The sequence below is a fragment of the Anas acuta genome, chromosome Z (genome assembly GCF_963932015.1).
Source record: "Anas acuta chromosome Z, bAnaAcu1.1, whole genome shotgun sequence".
Classification (NCBI taxonomy): domain Eukaryota; kingdom Metazoa; phylum Chordata; class Aves; order Anseriformes; family Anatidae; genus Anas; species Anas acuta.
Genome location: NC_089017.1, coordinates 67143112 through 67169594, shown reverse-complemented (window position 1 = coordinate 67169594; position 26483 = coordinate 67143112). Strand labels below are relative to the sequence as shown.

Here is a 26483-nt window from a genome sequence, read left to right as displayed (position 1 = left end):
TCTATTGAGTCATTCCTGAAATTTTATAGTGTCATTTCAAAAGTGGACTGTTTAAATCCTCCAGCCAGTAAATAAAATCACCATTTCTGCACATAGTGCTTCCCTCTCCTTGCTCAACACTGTTCCATGAGTACTTAAAATCTGAGATCTTTAACCACTTATTCCAATCATTTTCAAAATTGAATTTACATGATGATATAATAAAAAACAGTGTTTTTGTTTTGTTTTGTTTTGTTTTTTTAATCTTTGAAATTGCTTGAGATTTAAAAATAATTGAAGAATAATTGAAATATGGGAAATTCAATTTAAATGTAAAAAAAGCTTTCTTCTCTGTGGGCCATGAAACATTGGAAGACGTTGTCCAGAGATGTGGTTTCTCCATCCTTGGGGATATTCAAAACCCAACTTTGCAAAGGACTGAGCAACATGTGACTCTGCCTTGCAGCATGTGACTCTGCCTTGAAAAAGATCAGGCTGGACTGAATGATTTCCAGAGATAATTTCCGTTTTCAACTGTACTGGGATTCTGTGACTCTGTAACTGGGAATAAAGGACTAAATAACTGCTGTAAAGGAACACTTTTGTTTGTGTTAGAAAAGATTAGATCAGAGACCTTTTCCCTTCCCTTCCCTTCCCTTCCCTTCCCTTCCCTTCCCTTCCCTTCCCTTCCCTTCCCTTCCCTTCCCTTCCCTTCCCTTCCCTTCCCTTCCCTTCCCTTCCCTTCCCTTCCCTTCCCTTCCCTTCCCTTCCCTTCCCTTCCCTTCCCTTCCCTTCCCTTCCCTTCCCTTCCCTTCCCCCCCTTTTTTTAATTTTTTTTATTTTTTATTTTCTATTTTTTTAGAAAACAACAAGTTTACCTGAGAAATTCTAGTAGTTATATAACACTCCAGGAAATAAACTACTGGGTTCTACTCTGAACTCAATACTGTAGTCAAACATTTTCTGAAGAGTTCGGACTGAAGAGAGGAATTGAAAGACTATCTACATGTCTGTCAACCAAGGATATTATTCGTGTATGAATTTATTATTGTTTTAACATTGGAACTTATCAGAACATATAACTTGTTTGAAGCTGTTCTTATTAAATCAGTGTGAACTGAGTACAAAGGAAACAAATATGAGTAGGTTTTAACATATACCCTTTAGAACCAGTTTTAGAATGAACACCAAGCTTTATCCTGCCTTTCTCTGTGATTCTTCCTTGCAATCCCTGGGCACTTATGAAAGCAGAGTGAAAGGCATCTACTGCAGCTTTATTGCTGTCAATTTGACTTGTAACACAAGATCTTCAAAACACTTAGATGTGGGAGTATCTATCATTGAAATAAGAGTTTTGTTTATTTTTGTGAGACCTTTAAAGGTGAGTAAAAAGTAATTTTTCTGAAGTTTATGCTGACCTTCTACATTCATTCTCTTACATTTTCTGAACCTCAGCTCTCTTACCTTTTAGTGCAAACTGCTCTTTGTAGCAAGAGCTTTTTTATTTTATTTATTATTATTTTTTTTAACCTTTGTTTACTTTACTTCTTATAAAACTACTTTGCAAGGGGGAGGTGATGCCTAGAGGTTCTTCTACCATTTGCTTCTTTATATCTGAAAGATGTTTAAGAGAAAGAATAATGTCTTATTTCATTATCAGTGCAAGTGAATAATACACTTGTAAAAACTACTCTAGAGTATTAAGAGAATTTATAACTGAACAACAATAAAAAAAGTGAGGATCTCTTGAACAGCAGGATGGGAACTCTCTTACCCATCCTCTGCAGAATGGATTTATTTCCTGACAAACTGCATACCTGCATATGTTATTTGACATGCCAAAAATTTAAACCTTCATCCAACAACATACAAAGAGGCTGGTGAAAGGAGTGAAAAGATTTTTGTAGTTGTTGTGGTGTAACCTGGCAGACAGCTAAGTACCACATAGCTATTTGCTCACTCCCCACCAGTGGGATGGGGAATAAAATCAGAAAAAAAATGGTAAACACTTGTGGTTTGAAATAACGACAGTTTAATAAGACAAAAAAGAAAGGGATAATATATATAAACAAAAACAGAAATGTAAACATAGATATACAAAGGAAGTGATGTACAATGCAATTATTCACCATCCACCAAATGATGCCCAGCCAGTTCTTGAGCAGCAGTAACTACCCCACACACTCCTCCACCCCCCCACTGTATTTTATTGTCTCACATGATGCCTCATGGTGTCGGACATCCCTTTGGCCAGCTGGGGTCAGCTGTTCCTGGCTGTCTCCCCTCCCAGCTCCTTGTGCACTCCCTGCCTCCTCCTCCTGGGGCAGCACAAGGAGCTCAAAAGGCCTTGGCTCAGTGGGAGCACTGCTCTGCAACAACGAAACCATGGTGTGCTGTCAGCATTGTTCTCATCCTAAATCCAAAACGTGGTATCATAGTAGCCACTATGAAGAAAATTAACTCCATCTCAGCCCAAACCACTACATAGCATTGTTTGAGAATATGAATTAAAAGCAGCTCTTACCTCTAATCTCACTTCACTCACAGGCTCAAAGCAGGTAATAAGGTGTCCCAGGGATAAGAGAGATGAACAAGTTAAATTATTTTTCCTGGTAAGGGTGTAAAAATGGAAAATGACAGATGTCTGAGCAGCAGTACTCCCACTGTCCTCTGCTCTAGACGTTATACAGTTTTATAAAAAGAGCTAGCTTTCTTAAGTATGGAATTAGCATAAGTAGTATCTAGTGAGGTTAAAGTTTCTGGCTGAATTTCATGTGTCCTAGAGTTGTCTGTTCTTCGATAAGGAGGTGCGCCTCCATGAAACCAGACAGGAATGATGAACAGTGCTTATTACCTGATCTAAGAGGAATCATAGAATCACATTATCATTATGGTTGGAAAAGACCTCCAAGATCATCTGGTCCAGCCATCCCCCTACCACTGATATCACCCACTAAACCACATCCCTATGTACCACATCCACTTTCTTTAAGCACCCCCAGGGACGGCGACTCCACCACCTCCCTGGGCAACCCATTCCAATCAAAGGAAGTGTATCGGGAAAAGTAGCACTGCATTGTGCTGAGAGTAAATTTATTATAGATAAGATGAACAGACTTTTTATCATATTTCTGCAATTTCTTGATCTTTTCTAAGTGAATGTCAGAATTGTAGTAATGAGCATTTGTGCTTACTTATACAGCCACTAAAATGGATGTGTATTTTGGGCCTGTAAAAAGCAAAAGGAACAATGGATGAAAATTACACTTATTTCCCTTTCAGTACACAATGCTCCCTAGCACAGAGGAAGATTTACATTTGTATACAACTGCAAAGTAGAAAAGTACAGCAAATATATTGGCTCATAATTTTATTTTTTCTAGGTCTGGAGATGGCATGGGTGAAAAGGCCTCCAGAAAAGGCTGTGAGTGGGGAATTCTTCAATGTGACCTATGCAGTCTTTGCTTCAGATGGCTTTTATCAATATGCAGTGCAAAATGGAATCCTTTCTCACAGGTATTACCTCCTATAAAATGTTTTCATGGTTATGAGTATATGGGGATTCTATACACACAGACATTTTCTGTAACATAATTGGAACACATGTTCTTGTGCTCCTAGCTAATTCCTTGCACTTCTTGACTTCTCTTCTAGCAGTGTTTGCACTGATATTTGCCCCTCTGGAATGGATTTGCTTTCACAACACCCATCATGGCACACTCACCTGCATGTCAAGGACAGCACGTGTCATCCTGCATCTGTATAACAGTATCAGTGGAACTCTAAATATCACTTGTTAGCTTCTCTACATGAGGAAATAAATATGATTCTTGCAGGAGTCCCATACTCACTGTGTTCTACGTCTATTGTAATAATAAGCATATTCAAAGTGTACAACATAAATATAACAAAGGGGATGGCCCAAACTTGAATCCAGTGATTTCAGTGAAGAATTTATTTCAATTTCTATGGCATTGAAATCAGTCCAAAAGGAGTCCAGTTCAGTCACTTCAGAGACTATTAGTAACTAGACAACGTAGGCTAAGTACAGTATGTGTCTATGTACAACTTTAGATCACTAAAATGCTAGTATGCTGTGATCTTACAGTTGTGGACTGTACACACCAGTTTTCCAACCATATAAAGCAATGTCTGGGACAGAGGCTGCAGCCACAATTCCCCATATTCTCCTCTGTATTTGGCTACTACAAGAGATGCTTATGGAAAAAACTCACGTTCTTCTTTGTCTATGTGAGTGTTCACATTGTGAAGTTCATGTTGTAAAAGCTGTTATCCAGGGTGATTTTATTTAAGATTGGAAGATGACATATAATCCATTTGCAATAGAAAATAAATAAATAAATAATCAAAAAACTTGACCAAAAATCATTTTTTTTTAGCTGCTTAGAATGAATAAGTTTTCCTGTTCTTTCCAAGGATAACCACTCTTTTAAATCACTAAGCAATTTAGAAAATCCTGCTCTTTGAGTATGTACGCATATTTCTTTCTTCTGATACAGTCTTCTCTCTTAAATCTACTCAGTATGGGCTAGTTGTTCTTGCATTAAAAACATATAAACAAACAAATAAAAAAATAAATATTCATATATATATGTATATATATATATACATATATATATATATGTATATATGTATATATGTATATATATATAAATCCTGGCGTCAATCAGTTTAGAGAGCTATTATGCATAACATACAAACTAAACTGTACAACTAAATCTGGCCGTATCTGCTGAGTAAGCCATATTTGGAGAAAATGATTTTATTTTAAAGCCAAATCAGTTTATTATGGTCATAACCAGCTTCACAGAAGTTGTTGCTCAACTGAAAGTGTAAATCAGAAAACACATTGGAAAAAAGTGTTGTGATGCATATCCAGGGAACTACATTCATCTTTCTGTGATGAACTTCCAAAAATCCTAACTTATATATATTTCTTGTAATGTAGTCTTCCCTTTTAAATCTGATCTCCTATGACTAGTTCTACTCAGCACTTGTCAGGCCTGGAGTACTATGTCCAGTTCTGGTCCCTGAAATTCAAAAAAGGCTGGTCAGGGTCCAAAGGAGAGCCACAAAGATAATCAAAGCGCTGAAGAAATCCTTACTCAATGAGGAAAGACTGAAGGAGTTAGGTCTTTACACTCTTGAGACAAGAAAGCTTAGGGGAAGACCTCATTACAGTATTCCAATGGTGGCTACAAAGTGGATGGAGGCCTCCTAACAAGGAGTCACATGGGGAAGACATGAGGCAAAAACACAAAGGATAAAAGTTGCATTGGGAGACATTTAATCTTGATACTATATATGTATATACATATATATATATATATTTTACAATGAAGACAACCAGTCAGAGGAACAACTTTCATAGGGGTGTGCTCAAGTTCCTGTCACTGGAGGTTATTAAGATGCAGTTGGACAGCATCCAAAATAATTTCATCTAGTCTCCTTTTTGACACAAAAGTTCAGACCTGATGGTCTTTTGAGGCCCCTTCCAACCTGGGCTGTTCGGTGATTCTGTGGTTGTTTAGCAGAACAGTCTAAACATACAGACCATTATTTCCTCTAAGTTTTTGGTTTTAGTATTTGTATCTGATATTGTAGTAATTATCATTGGTTCTTCAGGTTGTGGAGCAAAGACTGAAACCAAATAGGAATCACATGCATAGATTTGCATAGATTCACATATATAACTGAAAACACTGAGAATGAAAGAAACCAGGGACACATATTTCTGATAGTGGAAGTATGGTAAGTGGTATGTTCTTCTAATCCAGTTGTAGCAATGCCAAGTAATCTGGTCATGCAGTCAGTCTCAAGACATAAGTGGAGGCTGGTAGCTGCTTGAGGTATAGTATCTGCCAGAGTTGGCAGCAATCTTAATTGCTCTAGGAGTGCTTCAACCAGAAGTAAAACAAAAGAGAAAGAAAAGAGAGAGAAATGGCATTACAGTGTTTCTTTCACTGCATATGTTTATGTTACTCATTTTTCTATACAGGATTTTCTGCGCTTGTTACAGTTTTGAGGAATAAGTAATGAATATAAAATTATGTCCTTTTCTCTGCTCCTTGGCTAGCAATGCTACTGCTGCAAGGGAATTCTGTGAGGAGCATGAGTGCCCTGCCAGCTGGAAAGATGCAAATGGCGAGAACTGCTGTGTCCATCATGCCAACATTCACTCCTGTCCTTTGGCCTTCATGGTTAGTAAAAGGGTGTGACTTCACGTGCTCTGTTTGTGGTATTGGATGAAACACCATTGCAATAACTTTTGTAAAAACTTTTTGCAATGACTTTTGTGAGGTCTTTTTGTTATTACAATTAGACCTAATCTATAGTTTACTGAAAAAAAAAAGTGAGAATTTGTCAGTTTCAGAAATCTTTGCACTTGATTCTGAGGCTGCAAAGCAAATAGCTTTATTTTTGTACTAGATGGTATTCAGAAGTACTCATTATTCTTAAAGTGTCTAGTTACATCTCTTCAAGTTTACTTGACTCAAATCTCTATACAGTCAGTAGAGAAAGAAAGATAGATCATTTCATTCTAAAACAAGTAGGATTAATTGTCAGCTGCAAGTATCACTATCTCTCTGCATCTTATAGAGGGAACCTGAATGATTTGCCTGAATTACTAAAATTGACAAATTGACTAGTGTGAATCACACAAGTCACACTGTCTGTGACTTGTAGAATGGAAGCCTGTATACACAGGTGCTAAGATGAACTAGTTTTTCTATATTAGATTAGGAAAAAAAAAAAAAAGAAAAAAAGAAAAAAAAAGAATGGAAATGCATAATAACAAACTTCCTTTCCCTTTCCCTTTCCCTTTCCCTTTCCCTTTCCCTTTCCCTTTCCCTTTCCCTTTCCCTTTCCCTTTCCCTTTCCCTTTCCCTTTCCCTTTCCCTTTCCCTTTCCCTTCCTTTTCTTTTTTCTCCTCTCCCTCTTCCTTTTCATTTTCCCCTGTGAGGAAAGCCTTACCCAGAAAAATAACCTTCATGCAGTTGCCCAGTTTTTCAAGTTGATTTCCCTTACGGCAACTTACACATTCTTCATGATCAAACACAGTGTAATAGTAAACATAGCCATACATATCTTGTGGCTATTTCACGCACTGTTCTGTGTGAAGGCTTAATGCCTTCTAACAACTCTAGTTTACTTCATGGCAGCCCTCTTTGTATGGAGCTGTTTTATTAATGACTCCCTGAGGACCTTAGCTGATACCAAGACTTTTATTTGAAAGAGGAATCCCTGCTGGAACTATCGCATCAAAGCTTTTCGCTAGAACCATACTGAAGAACTTTTTTTTTTTTTGATGGTGGGTTGTGCTTTTTTTTTAATTATTATTATTATTTTTTAATGGTGTAACATTTAAAGCTTTTTTGTTGTTGTTGTTGTTTTGTTTTTTTTTTTTTGTTTGTTTGTTTGCATGTACTGTTTCTTTGGATTAGGTCTGTGCTTTACACTGCATTGAAAGAAGTTCCTGCAGAGATATCTGGAGTTAGTAGACAGACTTAAGCCTTTTGAAACATCAAAACAATGCACGATCTTCAAAGAGCCAAAATAATCCTAAGTGTTTGCAATTGTTGAGAAGTTTGCTTTTTCAGAGCTTTACTACAAAATGCTTTGCAAACAGACATTGACACATAACAGATTGCTTCCTGATTTGTGAAAGAAAAAAGCCCTGTCATACTAAAAGTCAAGCTGCAATAAAATACCTTTAGAAAAAATATAAAATATGGGATATGCTACTGGTTCTGGTTCTAGTGCAGCAAAACCTGCTAAAAAGGGATATTAGGTGCATGGAATTACTGGAGCTAAAATAAGGACCAGATTTTGGTTCATGTATTTTAGACAATAATGAGCTTTTGTGAGATTTTGACTCAATTTAAGCCCATTTCTCTCTTACTATCTTTTATTTTATCACAAAACAACGTTGTTTGTACTTTGGCATTTTAATAGAATTTGTTATTTTCTGAAAAAGAATACAAGACATTTTAAGAAGGTGAAAAAGGGAGACCTAGGATTTTCATTGTGTCATCATTTAGTGACATAACCGATCTGTCTGATAAAGGGTAGAGGAGGAATATGTGGTCCATGGATTCCCGATGATGGCCAGATATTTACCCACACTTTATCTACAGCTGGCAAAATGAGCCAAAGAAACTGGACTGCCAAGGTAAGGTGTATTTGTTATATACAATAAATGGTTTGCTCTTTTCAAAGCTTACTTGCTAGTAGTTTGATACAGTTCATGTGCATGTTCCCTGTCTTGTTAACTGATGTCAGTATTATATATGTAAGCAGTGCATATGGCTGAGTATCACCAATTCAAAACTGACTCAATTGGAAGCAATAGCTTTTCATACTGCTACTACTTAATGTAGTTAGTAGAAATAATGGGGATGGGAAAGAAGAAAAGAGCCTAACCTGTTTGTTTAAGGCCTGTACTACCAAAATATTGTGCTCCTGACTAGATTGTGTTACAGGTTAGCATGATCTCTAGGGGTTTCTACCAAGCAGAAGTAACAGGCACACAAATGTGACAGGGATGCATAGGCTGAAAGCTTTGCCTGATTGAAAGAACGATCACCAGTCAGAGGAATCAGACCTGGCTTTCCAACATGGCTTGCCTCTCCTGCTACTGTTTGTTTCACCAGTCAAGCACCCCTGACCTTCCTGATTCTGAAAAAAAAACAAACATATTCTTTTGGAAGACACCATAATTGGGTCATTCTTGTTAAAATGACATACTGTATGCACATGAAGTTTCAATCCTTGCAGCTTTGTTCACTTATTTGGCAGGTTGTTTTGGTTCACGTGGGTGTGACTTCTCTCATCGCACACATCAGAGTTGGGAGAATGCAAGTTGCTCTGGAAGCAAAAACCACAGTCCTTCCTGCAGTAGGTATGATATAGAGGGAGGGAATTGCTTATTAAATGTAAATGCTTTTATCATTCATGTATGCATACCAAGAGCAAGAGTGACTCCTACCCTTCCTTACAATTATGTATAAACAAAGATCTTCCTAAAATTCTTCTAAGGCTGAAAATCTAAAAAATTATTTGAGCTTCTTCTTACCTGTGAAAGAAGCTAGAATAGTAGGAAGCCATTCTGGCCAAACATGTAAAGTCAAATATCATGACCAATGGGTTCAGTTGACAGAGATATGAAAGTATTCTTCCATCTGGTATGTAGTGAAGATGTGGACATTCTTAATCTGAGGGGGAACAGATTAGCCTTAAGCACATTGGAAAGGTAGAAACCCAGTTTGTTCCATTATTCACATTAAAATCCAGTTGCTCCCAAAGGCATCAGAGTTCTGTGCAGCTTAGTATAACAATATGCAGGGAAGCAGAAATAATAGTAACAATTCTCTTAGCAAAGCAAAAATAAAAAGTGGGTATTATTTAATAAATTAAACACAACTTGAAGAATATTGGTTAAACAGAAATGTCATCAAAGTTTTCTTGTTAGCTACTCTTCTGGAAGTTTATATTCTTCAATGTTATTAAAAACAAAAACAAACACAAAAACAAACAAGCAGAACCAAAGAAACTCCAGACTGGATGAAAACTGTGGATTTTGTTTTGTTGAGGATTTTTTTTTAAATATTTTGTAGTGACAGAATAATATCTTGAGCTTGTCTCAGGAGGCTGAAGTGAAGAATTATATTAGTTTAGGCATAGAGGTAAAATTGAAACAGCACTCGGAACGTGGGAGAAGGAGTTTTGTCCTCTAGGGCTTTTGTTTTAAATCACGGCTGATGCTGCTGATAATTTTCTTAAGACCTTGGAGGAAAAGAAATCCTTGAAGCATGGGTAGCAAGGTTTCAATCTGAAGTACTCATAGTCTGCTGCTTCTGAGAAAGAATCACCTACTTCTGGAGGTCTCAAGGGCTGACTTATGTGCAAAAAACTCAAAAGACAATGTCCGCCTTGAGGAACTTCTTGTCTCGGAAAAACAAGCAAACAAACAAATCAGATGGACAATGAGAAACAGAGTAGTAATTAAATTATTTGTACACACACAAAAATCAAAGACTCTCATTTCATTAACAATTTGATCAGATCAAAGAGCACCTACATCACTTTGAAAACCAAAATAATAAACTCAGCTGCAGTAGTACTATCTCTGGATTCTTCAAAATGTGTTATTTCTGGTACTCTGAAGTTACCTCAGGAATCACGTGTTTAAATCTGAATTCAAGCATGTTGTTGGATGAAACTGCCATAAAATATCCTGATACGGGTTTCCTTTTCTAATCAGTTTGTGGAGATGGCTTTTGTGAGGAAGAAGAAGGCTGCTCTATCTGTCCAGCAGATTGTGGGGAATGCCCGCTATCAGCTGATGCTAAGATAGCAATTGCCTTACCAATAGGTTTAGTCTGCACTGCCTTCATTATGACAGTCCTGGTGAGTAAGCTTTCTCTCCTTTTATTTCTTCTCTCTTCTCTCTTATTCCCATTATTCCACTAATTTGAATGAGTATTCTCTTAGGAGAGGTATAGATTTTCTTCCGCATCCTGAACCTGCATGCTAGAAAAGAAACCATTTTTGTCTTCTTTATGAGGGGAGGATAATTGTGCTAGGAAATTTCTTCCCCTAAGAGAGAAGACCAAAGAGGAATGTAACAAGAGGGTTGTATAATGGTAAAGGAAGAAGCAGTAGTTATTAACAGTCTTTCACAACATTGGAAGGAGGGATTGCCAGTGAAGTGAGAGTGCTTTTCACTCAGAATAAAATTGTATTATGATAACTGCTCCAGAACCCTATGGAGACAAGAAGTATAAATGAATTCAAAAACAAATTAGATACATTCATAAAGGCATTAGGTCCACCATAGGTCATTAAGTCTTAGAGTTCAAATACAACATGTAATAGAGTACCTTCAACTCTATTTTTAACTTACTGATAGCTAGATGTTCAAAAGGAATAAGGAGAAGAACTATCTTTTCTCTCTCTCTCTTTCTTTTTTTTTTTAATTCAGTTATTTTCTTAGTGTAACTGAATTAGTTTGGTTCAGTTGAAAGTGATTCATTTTGCTTAAAATTTATCAATTATAACAGACTTATGATGGAAAAAAAGAATAATGAGACAGTAGTGTATGAATACAGAAGTACTTTTGGATCCCTTTGAATGGAATAAAGAGATGATAGCAAATTATTATGACTTACTAATTCACAGTGAAGATGATCTGTACTCCTCATGTATTCACATCTTGAAAAAAAAATTCTGAATTTCAAAACAAAGACATAACAGGTGAATATGCACAGTGGTAGAGTCATTATGGTGGCTTTGTAATTACAAGATCATTTATTTGGGATTTGGCCTATAGATCCTCTAAATCAATAGACTCTTGTTTTGTCTGTTTTCGTTGCATACTGCATTTGCCATTTGCACTGAGCATCTGAGGTAGTTGAATGTGCTGAAAAGGAATGGGAGGAAAAGGCTCGTGGCCCATAAAGGTCAGGAAGTCTCAATAACATTTTTTTTTTTCTTTTTTATGTTCTGTGCCTCTGTGTGGCTTTGCAACTCAGGAACTGAAACACTTCTGAAAAACAAGACTTAATCTCCCTGTGTCTCCGTTTCTTATTTGAGCATTTGTAATCCACATGGACACTGTGACAATGTGCTTATAGTAACTGTCCTATAAAACAATATGGTCTGATAGAAATGTGTGGTTGAACAGATGAGAAGTTCAGACAGTTTTAGACAACATGCACTGTACAAAGGGAAAATGGAGTCTGACCTTGCATATATTTACCTAAACCAAAAGTTACTTTATATAGCAAAAGTTACCTATTATTTTTGCAATTTTTTCTGTAGGGTTTGAGTGTGGTTTTTTAGGGGGAGGGGATTTTTATTTCTTTGCAACATACTCATTCTTCTAACTTCTTTACTAGCATTTTTTAAAAAATTATTGAGGTGATGAATAAACAATATAGGAAAGATCTTTTTAACCAATTCAGTTATTAATATCACATAAGAGGAACCATCTGGGAATCTAATATCTTCTTTAATCATTCAAGCAAAGGAGAGGATTCCTTTGATCTGAGTGTCTGTAGCAAGCATAGTGGTCACTTCTAGCTGATGTGTCTTTGTTCAGTCATACCTTTACAAGATAAAATGTAGATATCTTTTCTCAGAAACCCTTTGAAATAAATGGGATGACTTCGTTATTATTTAATGAGCTCAATAGCAGTCATAAATTTCTGCCAAAATATGGGCACAGTCTCCACACCATGTTTCTTGAGTATTATCAGGACTTTTGCTACTTATTTCACTGAATGCATAATTTCTAATGTTCAATTCTACAGTATATAAAATGGTATAGTGATGGTGAAATGTGGCCTTGGTTTGCTATTTTGGTATTGATTGCATGTATTGCATGTATGCAGCTACGTAATTTAATCTGCTGCTCATCTTTTGAAAGTAATTATTTACACTTTTTATATCTGTTTTGCAAATATAGCAAATCAGCTATTTATAAGACCTATATCTTCTTTAAGAAATAGCCGATTATCAGTATTCCCAATCTAATATTCTTTATGCTAGAGTATTTGGCATAACATGGTCTTATTTGTTGGTCAGGCTGTAATTTTGTTACAGGGTACAATATGTACTGACAGTTTTCTTGAGGCTGAGCACTAGAGTGATTCTTGTATTCATGTGTTTAGGCAGCACACGAAATTTCCATGGCATGAGGTGATGTACACAATTCATTTGATGTCCAGTCTGAGATCTAAATACACTGCATAAGAAGTATTGACAATAATGAAAAGAGTTTATAGCCAATGCAAAGTATTACATGTCATTATATTCCAGAGTACAGAATACACTGTTTCAAATATCTTAGATTCTGTTTTCCTCTGGGAATATTAATTCTAATGTTACTCGTACGATGTATATTGTATGCTTAAACATCATAATTTTGAGGGATACTTATAAATTTTCATATTAAAAAAAAATAAATCTCTAGATGAATTCGTTCAAAATCAGTAGAGCTACATCTGGAATGAATGTTATTTATTTTTGTAGTGGTTTCAATATCAGAAACAAAAGTTGTTTTGGGACGAGAGCTGGATTATAGACTTCAAATGCATCAAACAAGGTCAGTAACTTGTCATTTTGTTACTATTATCAGTTTCATTAATAATTTTAAGAAATAATCTAAATCATAATTACATCATGTTTTAATGGTCTTGCAAAAGGTGTACAAATTTGTGAAAGACATATCCAAAGATTAATTTCTGTAACTTCTCTGAGCTGATTACTGGCATTTTTCCTTAATGAAACCTTAGTTATCTAAGGTATTTTAGTTTCTTTCTTATTTATGGTGATGTGTCAATTTAAAAAGACAGGCTTATCCCAAAATAAACAGATAACCTCTGGACTTGGATAAAATAAATTATACTTGCTTCAGTGGATACATGAATTTGTATAATTGGCCTCACTAGTTTGTTCTGTATTTGCACAAATAGAATGAAAGATCTCCATTTTTCTCAGTGAATACTGAGAACTCTGGCACTTTTGTTGCAAAAAGTAATTCATTGAGACCTGAGGTGGTTTATTTTGTTTTGTTTTTCCTTTTACCTTCAGGATATAAAATAAATGTTAAATTTGTTGTAACTAAACATATTATGAATAAAATGAGATGCTATTTATCTTTTACTATGCTGCACTTAAAATAAATATAGATTATACAATTCACTTTGCTGTTCAGTGCTTTAGCACTGAGGAGGAAAGCAGTGCCTAGACCCTCAGAAGAGGAAAATCTGTAGTTTGCTGAAGTTGGTAGGTCTGTATATACTCTCTTGTTTTCTGTCTCTATGGGGTATTGCTAGAAAGATATCAGCTTTAGCTGTGTTATGTCATCATGCTGCTAGTAGAAATACCAAGACATTATTGTGCTAATGTAGTAGAAATACTTGCAGCCTTGGACTTGAACATTAATTTCTGTGTAGTTTTAATACGAAATCTTTGTTGTAGTCAAGAACAGACTGGCTTAGAAATTAATTTGTGTACATAAAATGAATTTCAATCCAATTTTGTAAAAATGGAAGTAGAACTTTCAAGGACAAGTGTCTTTTGATATGTAAAAAAGGAACATGAATAGATTTTCATCTGTTAGTCAATTATAAGAGGTCGTAAACACCACAAAGGAAGAGAAACAATAGAGAGAAACTATGGGAAATGAGATACATGATTTTTAAAAAGTGCTTTGCAATTAATTTTAAGAATTCAAAATGATTTTTTTTAATAATCTGCAAAACAACAATAATCACAGAATCATAGAATCACAGAATCATTTAGGTTGGAAGGGAACTCCAAGATCACCAAGTCCAACCTATGACCTAACACTAACAATTCCTTCATGAAACCGTATCACTAAGCTCTACATCTAAACATCTTTTAAATACCTCCTTGTTTAAGACCTAGCTAGGAAAATAACTAGCAACTTAGAGTAATGAGCACTGATAACGTGAAGAGACTTTGAAATAGACCGTACGTCTCCTCCAAACAGAGTTATCCAGCAATAGCCACAGTGGCCTGAAATGTACAGTTATTTAGATGGAAATACATCAGCAGTGTTGAAGCCAGGGTATGTAGCCTGTGCTGTGAAAAATTACTCCTCTTAAGGACCATTGCACCTATATTTATATTATCAGAGTTATCTCAGGGATCTCTAATATATTTCTAAGTGGAATGCCATTGAAAAACTCCAAATGTCAATGCAGTTTTGAACTGCATGTGGATAATACTATGGTGTGGGAACATGACAGTCCTGATGCAAGATGAGATGCTGAACTTCCTCAGCAGGCACTTTATTGCATACTGATGATACCAGGGAGAGTTGCTGAGAGTAATTGGCCATACCAGGTGGAGATGGTGAAACAATAAGTAATTCATTAAATCTTCTTTGAAACACATTTTTTTTACCTTGAGCTGGTCAACAGATTAAAAATAAATAAATAAATAAATAAAAATAAAGAAAATGTTGAGATTACTGATTTTTTCATCTAACTGTATTATTGCTCTTCACTGACTTCCTTTTGGTGTCAGAATCACTTCCCACATCCCTGTACTCTACAGTCCTCTAGGAGCTCCAAATAGACTTGTTAAAATCTGGCACAGAGCTTGCTCTGCTTCCCTGGGTTCTGTCCTTTGCATCTCTGTAACCAGAAGGCTGATCTCCATCCAGCAAGGGCTGATCATACTGGGAGCAGAGAAAATTGCATACAATGCTGAGGTTTAATTGGAAAGATCTCTGGCAGTGCATCACCTCTGGAGGTGTTTTGACTTTTTATGCAGTATTCGCATTCTGAAAAAAATATGTCTTTCTGTCTTACACATTAACAAGACCAGTTCTGCATGCAAAGATTTAGAAATTTCCTTATATTTGTCTGCCTCTGGAGTATCTACCTTGGTAATAATATTCATCTTCAGCTGCCTTTACTAATCCCACATCTCATTTAGATTCCATAGCAGGGGCAGCAACAGGAAGCATGATGAGTGCTCCCCCAACACCTAGTGAATCCAATATCAGCTGTATCACTGCTCTGAGCTCCTGCACAGCAGCTGCTAATGCGTCCAAGAAATTGTACTTCACCCAGACTGGGAGATAGTAAGTTAATATATTGCTCATTTTCTGCAATATCTATTATCCTATTGTTTCACCATGCTTTCTGGTTCATGCAACTTCGCTGTCAATAGGTATCCCAAAAAGCTTGTGCTTCTCTTGTTACATGAAATCCAGTAAGTTAATATCATCATTTGACTTCTGTACCACTTACTGGCTGTAGAAAGTGTAACATGATGGAGTCTGGTTTTATTATCATTTCTCCTTTCCTTTTCTGGACTTGTTATATGGGTATGACTGTATAATGTGTCTCACATCTGTTAATGAATGATGTCTACTGTTAAAATATATTTGTAATCAAGGTTTTGATGTAGCCCTGTTTCTAAAATGCATGTAGAGCACAGCTAGGTTATTTGAAATGAAGATTGGCAGTGTATTTATACGGGAGGCATCAGTTAAGTTCCTGCATACATCTTCAGTGGATTCTTATAAGGGAAAATTGTTTTGCTATCTGTCAAGCTCAGATGCTTCATTGCATAGAATCCTTCATCCCATGAGAGCAGAAGGATGTTAAATATCAGTGGTGGATCTCCAAAGCAGTAGACAGAGAAATAACGGATAGCAGGGATATTGTTCTGACATTTCCTTTGCTGCTACTCTATCATCCAGCTGCCTAAATCGATTCTAACACTCTCATGTTTCAAATGGCATACACAGATCAAGGATGCTTGAATATAAGCACTAATGCCTCCCTTATCATGGAAGCAGAGCCTTGTCATTTACTCAGACTCAGATTCACACCTGCATATGGAAATGCTCAAATTCCCTGCTTCATCTCGCTGCCCACTCTGGAAAATATATTTGGTCCATTTTCCTAGCCTTATGAAGTTATAAAGTTGGCCTAAAACTCTCTGAACAGCATTTCATTCTGTTTCAGTGACGGTAGAACAGTGGCCATAAAGAAAATAATGAAGAAGGCATTCACCCTGACCAAATCCATACGTAAGGAAGTAAAGCAAGTAAGGTAAGAAGGGAAACCTGAGAAGCATATGCTATTTGATTTTTATACTGGTTCTTTAGACATTACAATCTGTCCAAAGGTTACAATAAATTCATACTCTTCTTCAAACTTTGCTTTGACACTAGATCGAAATCTCCTTAGGACTGTTTTGTTTTTCTTTATATATTTCAAGACAAAGCATTTGGCTTTCCCATTACTCTACAAAAACTAGGAGGGACATCCACAAAAATTTGTGATGTCTTGTGTTTTCTGTTAATTTTCACAGGGAACTCGACCATCCCAATCTCTGCAAATTCATTGGTGGTTGTATAGAAGTGCCAAATGTTGCCATAGTGACAGAGTACTGCCCCAAAGGCAGCCTGAGTGATGTTCTGCTCAATGAAGACATCCCATTGAACTGGGGATTCAGGTAAAAGTTAAAAAAAAATTAAAAATGAATAAATAAATAGAAAACCTAAAAGATGCAAACTATGCTGATAGATGCTATGTGCTGTTTGTGACAATATTCTAATTATAAATGAAGTACTTGGAGAGATAGACCTACACTGTAATATGGTGAGAATAAAAAAGAAAGACAGTGAATTCAAATATCTAGTCTTGTCTTCTGAATTTTTGAGCAATTGTACATTGAGTGCAAGTCATGCTAAGCCAATGACTTTTCGACACCCCTGTTTATTCTGTAAACCCACCCCTGTTTATTCTGTAAAACTGTTCTCAACCCCCCTTTTCCATTCATCCTTTCTCCAAATATCTTGGACATCTGCAATTAATTAAAAAGCACCATAAAGGCACCTAAGTGATATGATTAGCATATCTCCCAATACTTTATTTTATTTCCTGATATAGAAAATGAGCACAGGATCCTAATGAAACTTCCACAAAGGCACTTCTATCATTTTTTGAGAATAATCTTTTTGGCATGCTCTTTTTACTTCTGCCTGTTTTTTGCCTTCAGCAAACAAAAAGAGTATATGGGAGGAAACACTCCAAAAAAGTGAGAAAGTTAATAAAAATGTGTTTCTTTTGTAAACATTTGAAAAGAACTTGCAAGAATACAAACATACTGGAAAGTTCTAGAAGTTCTAGAGTAAACTGAACTGTCTTAGTAAAGGCTGAAGACCTTGAATCCAGACAATTTAGAGTTGAGGGCTTTCAGCCACCCACTTTAAGTGTTCTGAAAAATGGGCATGTAGTAACAGATTTCAGAAATATTTCAGTCATGAGAAACCTTTCATGAGGAGCCTTTTGGTCAGCTTCAGTAGGCTTTGTACCCACTCTTGAGTGAAGATCTGGTTTAGTGGAAATGCTAGCTCATTGGGTTTTGTCTTTCAGGTTTTCTTTTGCTACTGACATTGCCCAAGGAATGGCCTATCTTCACCACCACAAAATTTATCATGGACGGTTGAAGTCTAATAACTGTGTGATAGATGACCGATGGGTTTGTAAAATTGCAGGTAAAGAGAAGATAAATGAAATTTCAAAACTGTCCAGGTAACCTACTAATGCATGTAGATTTCACACTGAACACTCTTCACAAGCACTTTCATCATGATGTGAAGTTTTTGTGGAAGTGCCGACTTTAACAGCCTTCACTAAAAGTTCCCTGTGCTGATTCAAGCTTCATGTTACATTATGATGTCAAGTCTCTCCTGTAACTTGTTCCTGATGCACACATCAGATCCCTTAAATGTTGGAGTCTATCAACATCAATCTGAGCAGAAACTCTGTCTCAATCTCAGTTTTGATGCAGAGCGAAAACATTAACCATGGACTTCACTATGAAGAATGGAATAATTCTGATTGGTGAACACAAGATTTGTGTTTATAGAGAGAAGCAGACTCGACACAGAGCTGTGCAGTCCTGTAAACAAAACCGAATTTTATTCTCCGACAGATGGAGCTATAGATCTGTCCTGCTCCTGGTACAGGAGGGCAGTCTATGGGGGCATGAAAACCAGTAGAGAAACCAGTGTTTTATTCTGCAGTTGCCAGAGGGAATGGAAGTTATGTTCATCTCTTCTACTCACTTCCCAAACTAGTTATTACACTCTGTAACCTGCAGCTATCTTAAAAACAACAGCAACTGATTTATCTTTCAAAGGTTCATCCTAAGAGTACAGGCCCTACACAAGGCCATGGCTGCTTCTCTACCTCTGTTATTATCCTTCTGCCTGCAGGAATATTTGCTTTGCTCCTTTCCTGAGGAAAAACATAAAAAAATTGAGATAGCTAGACTATATCAACTGCATCATATTAGCACTTCTTGTCTGAATTAGATGAGGTCCCTGTGGGATCGTTGAGAAGTTACCTGGTAACACTGTAGAGAATTTGAATAATCTTGGTTTATTCAGATTTTATAATGTAAAACAAACCTCACAAATAACTGATATGGTGACTAATAGAAAAACTCCAATAAGCACTAATATAAAGAATGAAGTTTTAGGACCATCTTAACAGAGGTCACTCCATAAAAAAGTCAGATATTTTAATCCTGCCCCCCTACACTCTGCAGACAGCTGAGTCTAGGAAAACAGATGTCAGTTGTGTTTTTTTTTCTCCTCTACAATGTGGTCAGATGTTGAGAGCCTCTTCTGTGTTAAGCTGAAAGTATAGCTGCAAAGATGTTTCACATTTATCTGCCTTTTTTCTCAAGCTAGTGGTGTGAAAGTAAAGCTCACCCTCTGATTTCTAGTAGCTTTAGTCTGTCTAACTTGTAATTACTCTAACAACCTGCCACAGATGAGGATCGGGGGATGAGTAGAACAGAAATCTACATTTGCATACTAAGTCTTGCACTGAAGGGAGCCTACTGTGTCTGAAGGTAGTTTTATGAATAATAGAGGTAGAATAATTCCTCTTGGAAGGGGCCATTTATTTTAACTGTCCTACTCAAAAGGCTGTTAAACAATCTCATCCAAATATTTGCTGTCCAGATCTTACTTTTTTTTTTAATAGACAAAAGGCCAGCAGGCACACCTCATTTTTAGATAGAGACAAGTATTTCAAAGAGGAAAAATTAATTCCTTTGTCAAGTCGTGTCACTGTATACCGATTCATGTGTGTTCTGAGAAATGCTGAACAGTTTTATTTCTTGTTTTCTTCCATGTTAGATTATGGCTTGCAGTCATACAGAAAAGAAGATTCTCCTGAAGGGTCGAGCTCATACCAGCAGCACTTTATACAGGTTTACATAGCTCCTGAAATCCATTCACTTTCAGACTTTGAACCCAATTCTATGACAGACGTCTACAGGTAATTTCCTGTTTCTCTCACTTAATAATCCCATCTCAAGTCTAATATTCTTTCATCACTATTCGTCTCAGTGTAATTCTGTGATCATCCCAGGGGTATGTTTGATTGCATTTAAAAAAGGATTTTCAATAATGGCAATATTAAAAATAGTTAATGGCATCAATTTTACAGGAGTCATAATATATTTATGCATTCCATCATTCTATAATTTATGTAAACACTTAATTTTTTTCTGCATGCACACAGTGACAATGTTCTGTTTGCAGAGAACAATTAGAGCTAGAAAAAGAATGAATGTACAAGTGAATTGGTCAGTCCCTCTCCTGAAAATCTTTGTGGAAGATCATTGCAATCACTTATTTGGCTATCAAGTTTTGCCTTGTCAGTGATGGCAGGCTAAACCTGTCAGCCAAACAAGCTGTTGCAAAGTGATCTCCTATAAAGGAGATCCAACCACTCTTCAGATAAACAGGATTACTACTGAAATTTCAGAGAATAATAATCTAATAAAAAAGTATCGTACTGCATTAAAAAATCATCAATATTTTTTCCTTTTCCCACATATTTTCTCTGTTAAACATTACCGTGTTCTTGGTCTGTGCTGTTTCATAACAGTGATACTTCCTCTTTCCAGTAGTTAAGTAAAAGAAGTTTAAAGGAGAAGTTATAGGACAGATGGGACTACAAAATTTTTGTGTCCCCTCCCCCCCAATTTTTTTTCCCTTTTTCCAGTACAGCAGATTGGCAAATCTGCAAAATCTGGCAAATTTAGTAGCTAGCAGAACATAAATTACTGGAATTCAAACAAAGATATGAAATGGAGATTGAGTAGAAAAGGATAGTTATTAGCAGTGTTTATTAACAACATTCTGAGTTCTACACTGGGCCACAATAAATGCTTATGGCCTTAAGTGTCTGTTGCAGGGCTTTTACTGAAAATTTAGTTACAGAAACAGAAAACGTTGTTTAATTTTTTTTTTCAATTAGGATACATTAAAAATTTTTTAGGGTGAAGATGTGATTTTGTATATAAACACAAGATTTATTGGATTCATGTACATTATTCCCTGGTGTGCATATACAATAACGATACCTGCTAGAACTTTATTTTAATCTATTCTATCAGGTCAGATTGTGTAAATAAGAATTTGAGGTCTTTGTAGTGGTTTGTTTTTCTTGTTTGGTTGGTTTTTATTTCTATGGATGGTCCAAATATGCCATTTTAATTTGCTTCAAAATAGCCAATCTAAAAGCAGTTTGTCACTATGTTGATATATTTGGCTATTGTTGTTCTGTCCTGTGGAGGTCCTTACTTTTCAGTATTGACTGGTCTTCAAAAGTACTGTGCTCCAACTAAGCAGTAATTTTAAAGTCATCTTATGCATTGAAACTTATCATTGCTCCACATTCAGAAAGCATTCTATTTTCCAGGAAATGTTATTTCCTTGCTGCTTGCCTGGTTTACTCTTTGCCCATATTCAGGTTAGATGACATTACTTGACTTTGCAGACAACCTGGCCTCCTGAAACCATTTATTGCCAAGGACTCCTCTTAAAATAGTGTTAACAGCTGATTTTCTCATATCATAGATGAATACACAATGAACTTTTGACAGGTTTAGTGAATGCTTTCTGAACCTATCTTGCTGTCAGTTCTTGTGTCTGAAAAATGCAGGTCTCTTTATTGTACTGCAGATAATCCTTGCTTGGTAAAAAAAAAAAAAAAAAAAAAGACAAAAAGAGACGAAATATAAAGTCAGGGAAGAAGATGAAGAAAAAGAGACTGAATAAAAAGTACCCTGTAGTATTAACAAGTTTTTCTATTTAACTGAGCTATTCTTCAAACTCTGTGTTTTATCACAGTTTGTGTTCATTGATACGAGCAAGTGGTAAGCCTTCCTGGTAAATGTGTGGGATCACCAACTGGGAAGTAGTGACCTAGTCTTGAAATCCTCAGTGTCAAAAATTCCTGTGCAAAAATTCCATTAACATTCCTGAAGATGTGGCCCAAATAAAGAAAGAGCAGAGACTGCAGGTTTTGTAATTTTGTATGCTTTTACAGATGAATCATATGCTTTTAAAGTTCTCCAGGGAATGTGTTGGTCAGATGGGAAAGCTAAAATGGAAATGAGAACAGGAACATGAAAGAACCTCCTAATCAAGCTGAAGTGGCTGTTTCCAGTCACAGTTTCTCCTAGATTGGCTTCTCTTGATTTGTAATGGTTATGTGAATCTCACTTTCCGCTCTGTTATGACCTTTCTTGAACACTGCTGCTAAAGATGAATGAAATCAATACTGCTTTCTTGGAGTTACCATCATTTAATCATTCTCCATGAAAAATCTGAGCTTCGCTGTCTCACCAGGACTGGTAATCCTTTCTGATACCAAATCACCCCCCAAAAGAACATAAAAATCTCATCAGATTAATTCTACATTATTCAATATGATTTATACAGACGATTCTGTTTGGTAGTGGTGTGCTACCAGTAGTACAGAAGATAGATAGCCATACCCATTGTATGGCTAGGATGCCATGCTGAGCAAAGCAACCACTAGCAATACAACAAATTGCAAAGCAGTTTTCCCCATAAGAATAAATGTATTCAGGAAAAGAAGCATATAGTGTGTTATTTGTTATGCAGTTTGAATACACAGAGGCAAGAACAGCTTTATCAGTATTGCTGGCTGGAGGAGTTGTTGGCTTCTCAGAGATCACTGTTCCAAAAGATCTCTTGTGAGTTCAGCAACAAGACTGAACACAAAGTCATTAACCCATTTTTTCCATTCTTCACCCTTGATGAATGTGTTTAACCTTGGTTCATGTAAGGAAGATGTCAATGATGAAAATATCACTCAGAAATAAGCAGGAAAAATTTGTTCTGTATACAGTCTGCTCTGCACACTGTGTCTCATTGTTAACTTTATGGAGATTTTCCAGAACAGTGATCTATGCTGAAAAAGGGACCACTCTTCTTGATGATGATTCTGATGAACCTGCTCCTGCCCATTGATTAGAGCACAGATATGTTCTGTATGTTTAATACATGGGTGAAATGTAGTCCCTGCACATATCCCTTCCGGATTCTATTAAATTCCAGAGAAAATTGCCTTGCTGTCCATCAAACTCAAATGCTTCATCTCTGAGAATGGTAACTGTGCAAGTAGCTTACTGTTAAATTATCAGTGACGTATCTCCAAAAACGCAGAGAAGTAACAGCAGAAAAGTTGCCATCCTCTCTTTTGGGATACTGAGCTTTCAGTCATAAAGTGGGAAAGAATGAGAAATCCCCACAAGTTAAAATCATTGTCTCCATTAGCTGTTACTTCATTAAGATTTTGATTTCCTTTTATTCTGCAGTTATGCCATCATTTTACTAGAAATTGCTACAAGAAGTGACCCTATGCCAGTAAGTAAAGGTGAACTTTGATGTCTGCCTGGTAATTTTAATTCTGTTTCTGCTGAAGATACAAATCAAATGCTGAGCACCTGTACCTTTTTTTCATGTTTGTTTGTTTAAGCATCCATTTTCCTCTTGATTTTTGTGGTGCAAATTCAGTTCCAAAGGAATATGCAACTAGGGCTTCCACGTAAACCTAACAGGACTTTAAAGAAGTGTGTATGAAGAAAATAAGTGTACTTCCAAAATTGCTTTTTGTGTCAGCTCTCTGAAATTAAATGTGAGGACAAAGATATGCCTTAGCATCTTTCTTCGTCTGCAGTTGTTTCTTGCCCTTCCTGCCATTCACACACTTTCAGTGGAGTATTGCACTGGTAAGAATATCTTTAAAGAGCAACTGACCTCTTTATAAGGAAAATGTCATCTTTGTGTGTGTCTCATGATCACTCCTAAGTGACAAACAAAAACATGCGCCTTGAAAGTGAGACCAGAGGTTCTGGACACGTAACAATGTATTGTGTGAAATAATTTGCACAACGATAGTTCTAAAAACTAAAACTCAAAACGAACGTTCTTCCACTTCCAGGGGTTTGTGACAACAGACCAACAAAGATCTTGTAGATTCTCAAAAGTCACCAAATGTCTTGCCAGGTATTAATTTTTAGTTTACCTGGTGCAAATACTGAGACTGAACCCTTCCACCTATGAAAAAGTTTATAAACAAGGCTGCTTAGATTAGACTGAACTTTATATATATACATTATTATTATTATTATTATTATTATTATTATTATTATTATTATTATTATTATTATTATTATTATTATTATTATTATTATTGTTAGTTTCTCTCTGTTCTCTTATTTAAAAATATAAGTGATCTTATGCTGATGGGAAGTTGTCATAAAAGTAATGATGATCACAATAATTTATTGTCAAAAGGATAAAAACACAACACTTTTTCAACTTTGTTTAATCCCTTTTTCTCTAGAAAGATGATGTGCATTCAGCTGAATATTCTTGGTGTCTGCCTTTGGCAGAACTAATTTCACGGAAGGCTGAGAATTCTTGCCCATGTCCCACAGATTACATAGAGGTGAGATATAGTATTACATACAAAAATTCTTTGTTGAAGTACACTTAAGAAATGTGACTGAACTTTCATGGCAATGAATGTAACCAACTTAGAAATCAAGAAGCACATCTCAAACAAAGCACAATGAAATTGCTTTAATACCCCTTTTTTTTAAAAAAAAAAAAAAAAGTCAATTTTTCCCCTCAAATTTTCAGTGTAATAATCTTTTTTTTTTTCCTTTTTTTTTTTTCTTAATATTCAGTCATGATTTGTGTGCAATTTCAGTTTATTTTACTTGTTGATTACATGCGTAATTTATATTAGTTATATCTGCTTAGCTTACAGATGAAGTGCTTTCAAATTCTGACGTATATGTTTCAGGCAAAGTATAAATTCAATTTGATTCTCATGCAAAAGATCTGTGTTTGGTAACCTCAAACTGACTAAAAAGAAACCTCACTCCATCTCTGTTCAATTAAACCAGGACAAAATTGTGACATCCTTATTTCAGTTTAAGAACTAAATAATTAATCTTCTGTGGCTTGTAGCAACCTAAATGTATCAAGCTTCTTATAAGCAGTATTGGATTTCAGTGGGAAGTTAATGTTTTAAAGATGTATTTGAGTTTTTAAATGCTTGTGAATATTTTGTACAGACAAGTCTTCATGTGACTCCAATTGCATAACAATATCTTAAAACACAAGACAAGAGCTTAAGCAGAGTTTGGCAGGAGGAATGTGAACATCTACTTAATGATTTCCCCTAGCTGAATTTTCATGAACTAACATTCTTCACTCAGTTATACATATAAATATATACACATATATAGATAGATAGATATGATATAATATAATGATATATTATAAGATAATATAAGATATGATATAATATAATGATATGATATAATAGATATGATATAATATCATATCTATCTATCTATATATGTGTATATATATATATATCTATATGTATCTCTCTCTATATATCTAGATATATATCAGATTCAGAAGACCTTAGTATAGTCCCATTGTTTTTCACAAGCTGTAGATAGGGCTTCACACACGTTTTTAGCACCAAGAAAGAAATACCAGTGCATGAAATGACAAAAGGCTCTTTGTTTCTCTCATTCTCTTTCTGTGTCACAGCTAATCAGAAAGTGCAGAAAAAATAATCCAGTCCAAAGACCTACATTTGAACAAGTCAAGAAAATGTTATACAAGATGAATCCTAACAAAGTTAGCCCTGTTGACATGATGATGACTCTGGTAATTTTAGATTTTTAATCCAGTTCAAATTAATCTGGTTACAATGGTCTCCACATCTCTACTTCCGGTTTTGTTTGGTGTGGGGTTTTGTGTATGTGTTGTTTTTTTGTTTTGTTTTGTTTTGTTTGATCTCATTTATATTTGATAAGAACACTCAGTCATTCACTCACCTCTAGCAGATTAATTGTAATTTGAGCTAAAAAAAAAAAAAAGCTGCAGTTCTGTTGAGGCCCATTTTTCCTTCTCATCCCATTTCTGTCAGTTCTTAAATTTTTCAACTTTACAGTGGAACACTTTTGTTTCTTCATTCAAATGCCATTGTTGTTTTTTTTATGCACTTGCAGGAAATTACAGCCTCCCTTTGAGGTGGTTTTACAGAGCTGGGGGTATAGAATCCCTGCATACCACAAGTATGTTTACAGATGCATTTTGAGCATCTTAAGCCCACCAGGAGAAAAAAAAGTCTCTTGTCTCCACAGTTTGTTGCCTTCCATGGAGGAAGGATGCAAAAAACATAGCATAGCATAGCACAGGAAGCATAGAAAGTTTATGAAAGAGCTTTTTAATATTTTGACAAAAGGTTGAGAATTACATGCTTCTTCGGTTTTGGTAACATATTTTAATATGCATCTGTAACTTGGTCTCTGTATTGGATTTGTCCTCTAATTTTTACATAGACTCTGAAATCTCTAGGATTGATGTCCACCCTCTTAGGTATAAGCAACAATTTAAAATCTGGAATCATGAATTTACCTGTGGAGAAATCTTGTCTTTGGATTTTTAAAGAAACTTTAGTTATCTCAGACCTGGGCCTTTGCTTATCTAAATATTTTCAAAGCAAAATCATTCAAATGCTTAAATCTCAAATACTACTGTAATCTGTTTCAGTAAATGG

At 35.8% G+C, this 26483-nt stretch overlaps 1 protein-coding gene across 1 annotated transcript in view; it reads left to right on the top strand.

Annotated features, from left to right (window-relative positions):
- Positions 1-26483, top strand: part of LOC137848448 (atrial natriuretic peptide receptor 1-like) — a 38529-nt gene that overhangs the window by 2933 nt on the left and 9113 nt on the right. The window contains exons 3-16 of the mRNA XM_068667573.1: positions 3363-3495; positions 6077-6200; positions 8069-8173; positions 8800-8902; positions 10265-10410; positions 13036-13108; positions 15475-15622; positions 16515-16601; positions 16864-17007; positions 17931-18052; positions 19709-19850; positions 23209-23257; positions 24240-24344; positions 25469-25588. Coding sequence (XP_068523674.1) covers positions 3363-3495; positions 6077-6200; positions 8069-8173; positions 8800-8902; positions 10265-10410; positions 13036-13108; positions 15475-15622; positions 16515-16601; positions 16864-17007; positions 17931-18052; positions 19709-19850; positions 23209-23257; positions 24240-24344; positions 25469-25588 — 1601 coding nt within the window. The remainder of the gene's footprint in view (positions 1-3362; positions 3496-6076; positions 6201-8068; positions 8174-8799; positions 8903-10264; positions 10411-13035; positions 13109-15474; positions 15623-16514; positions 16602-16863; positions 17008-17930; positions 18053-19708; positions 19851-23208; positions 23258-24239; positions 24345-25468; positions 25589-26483) is intronic.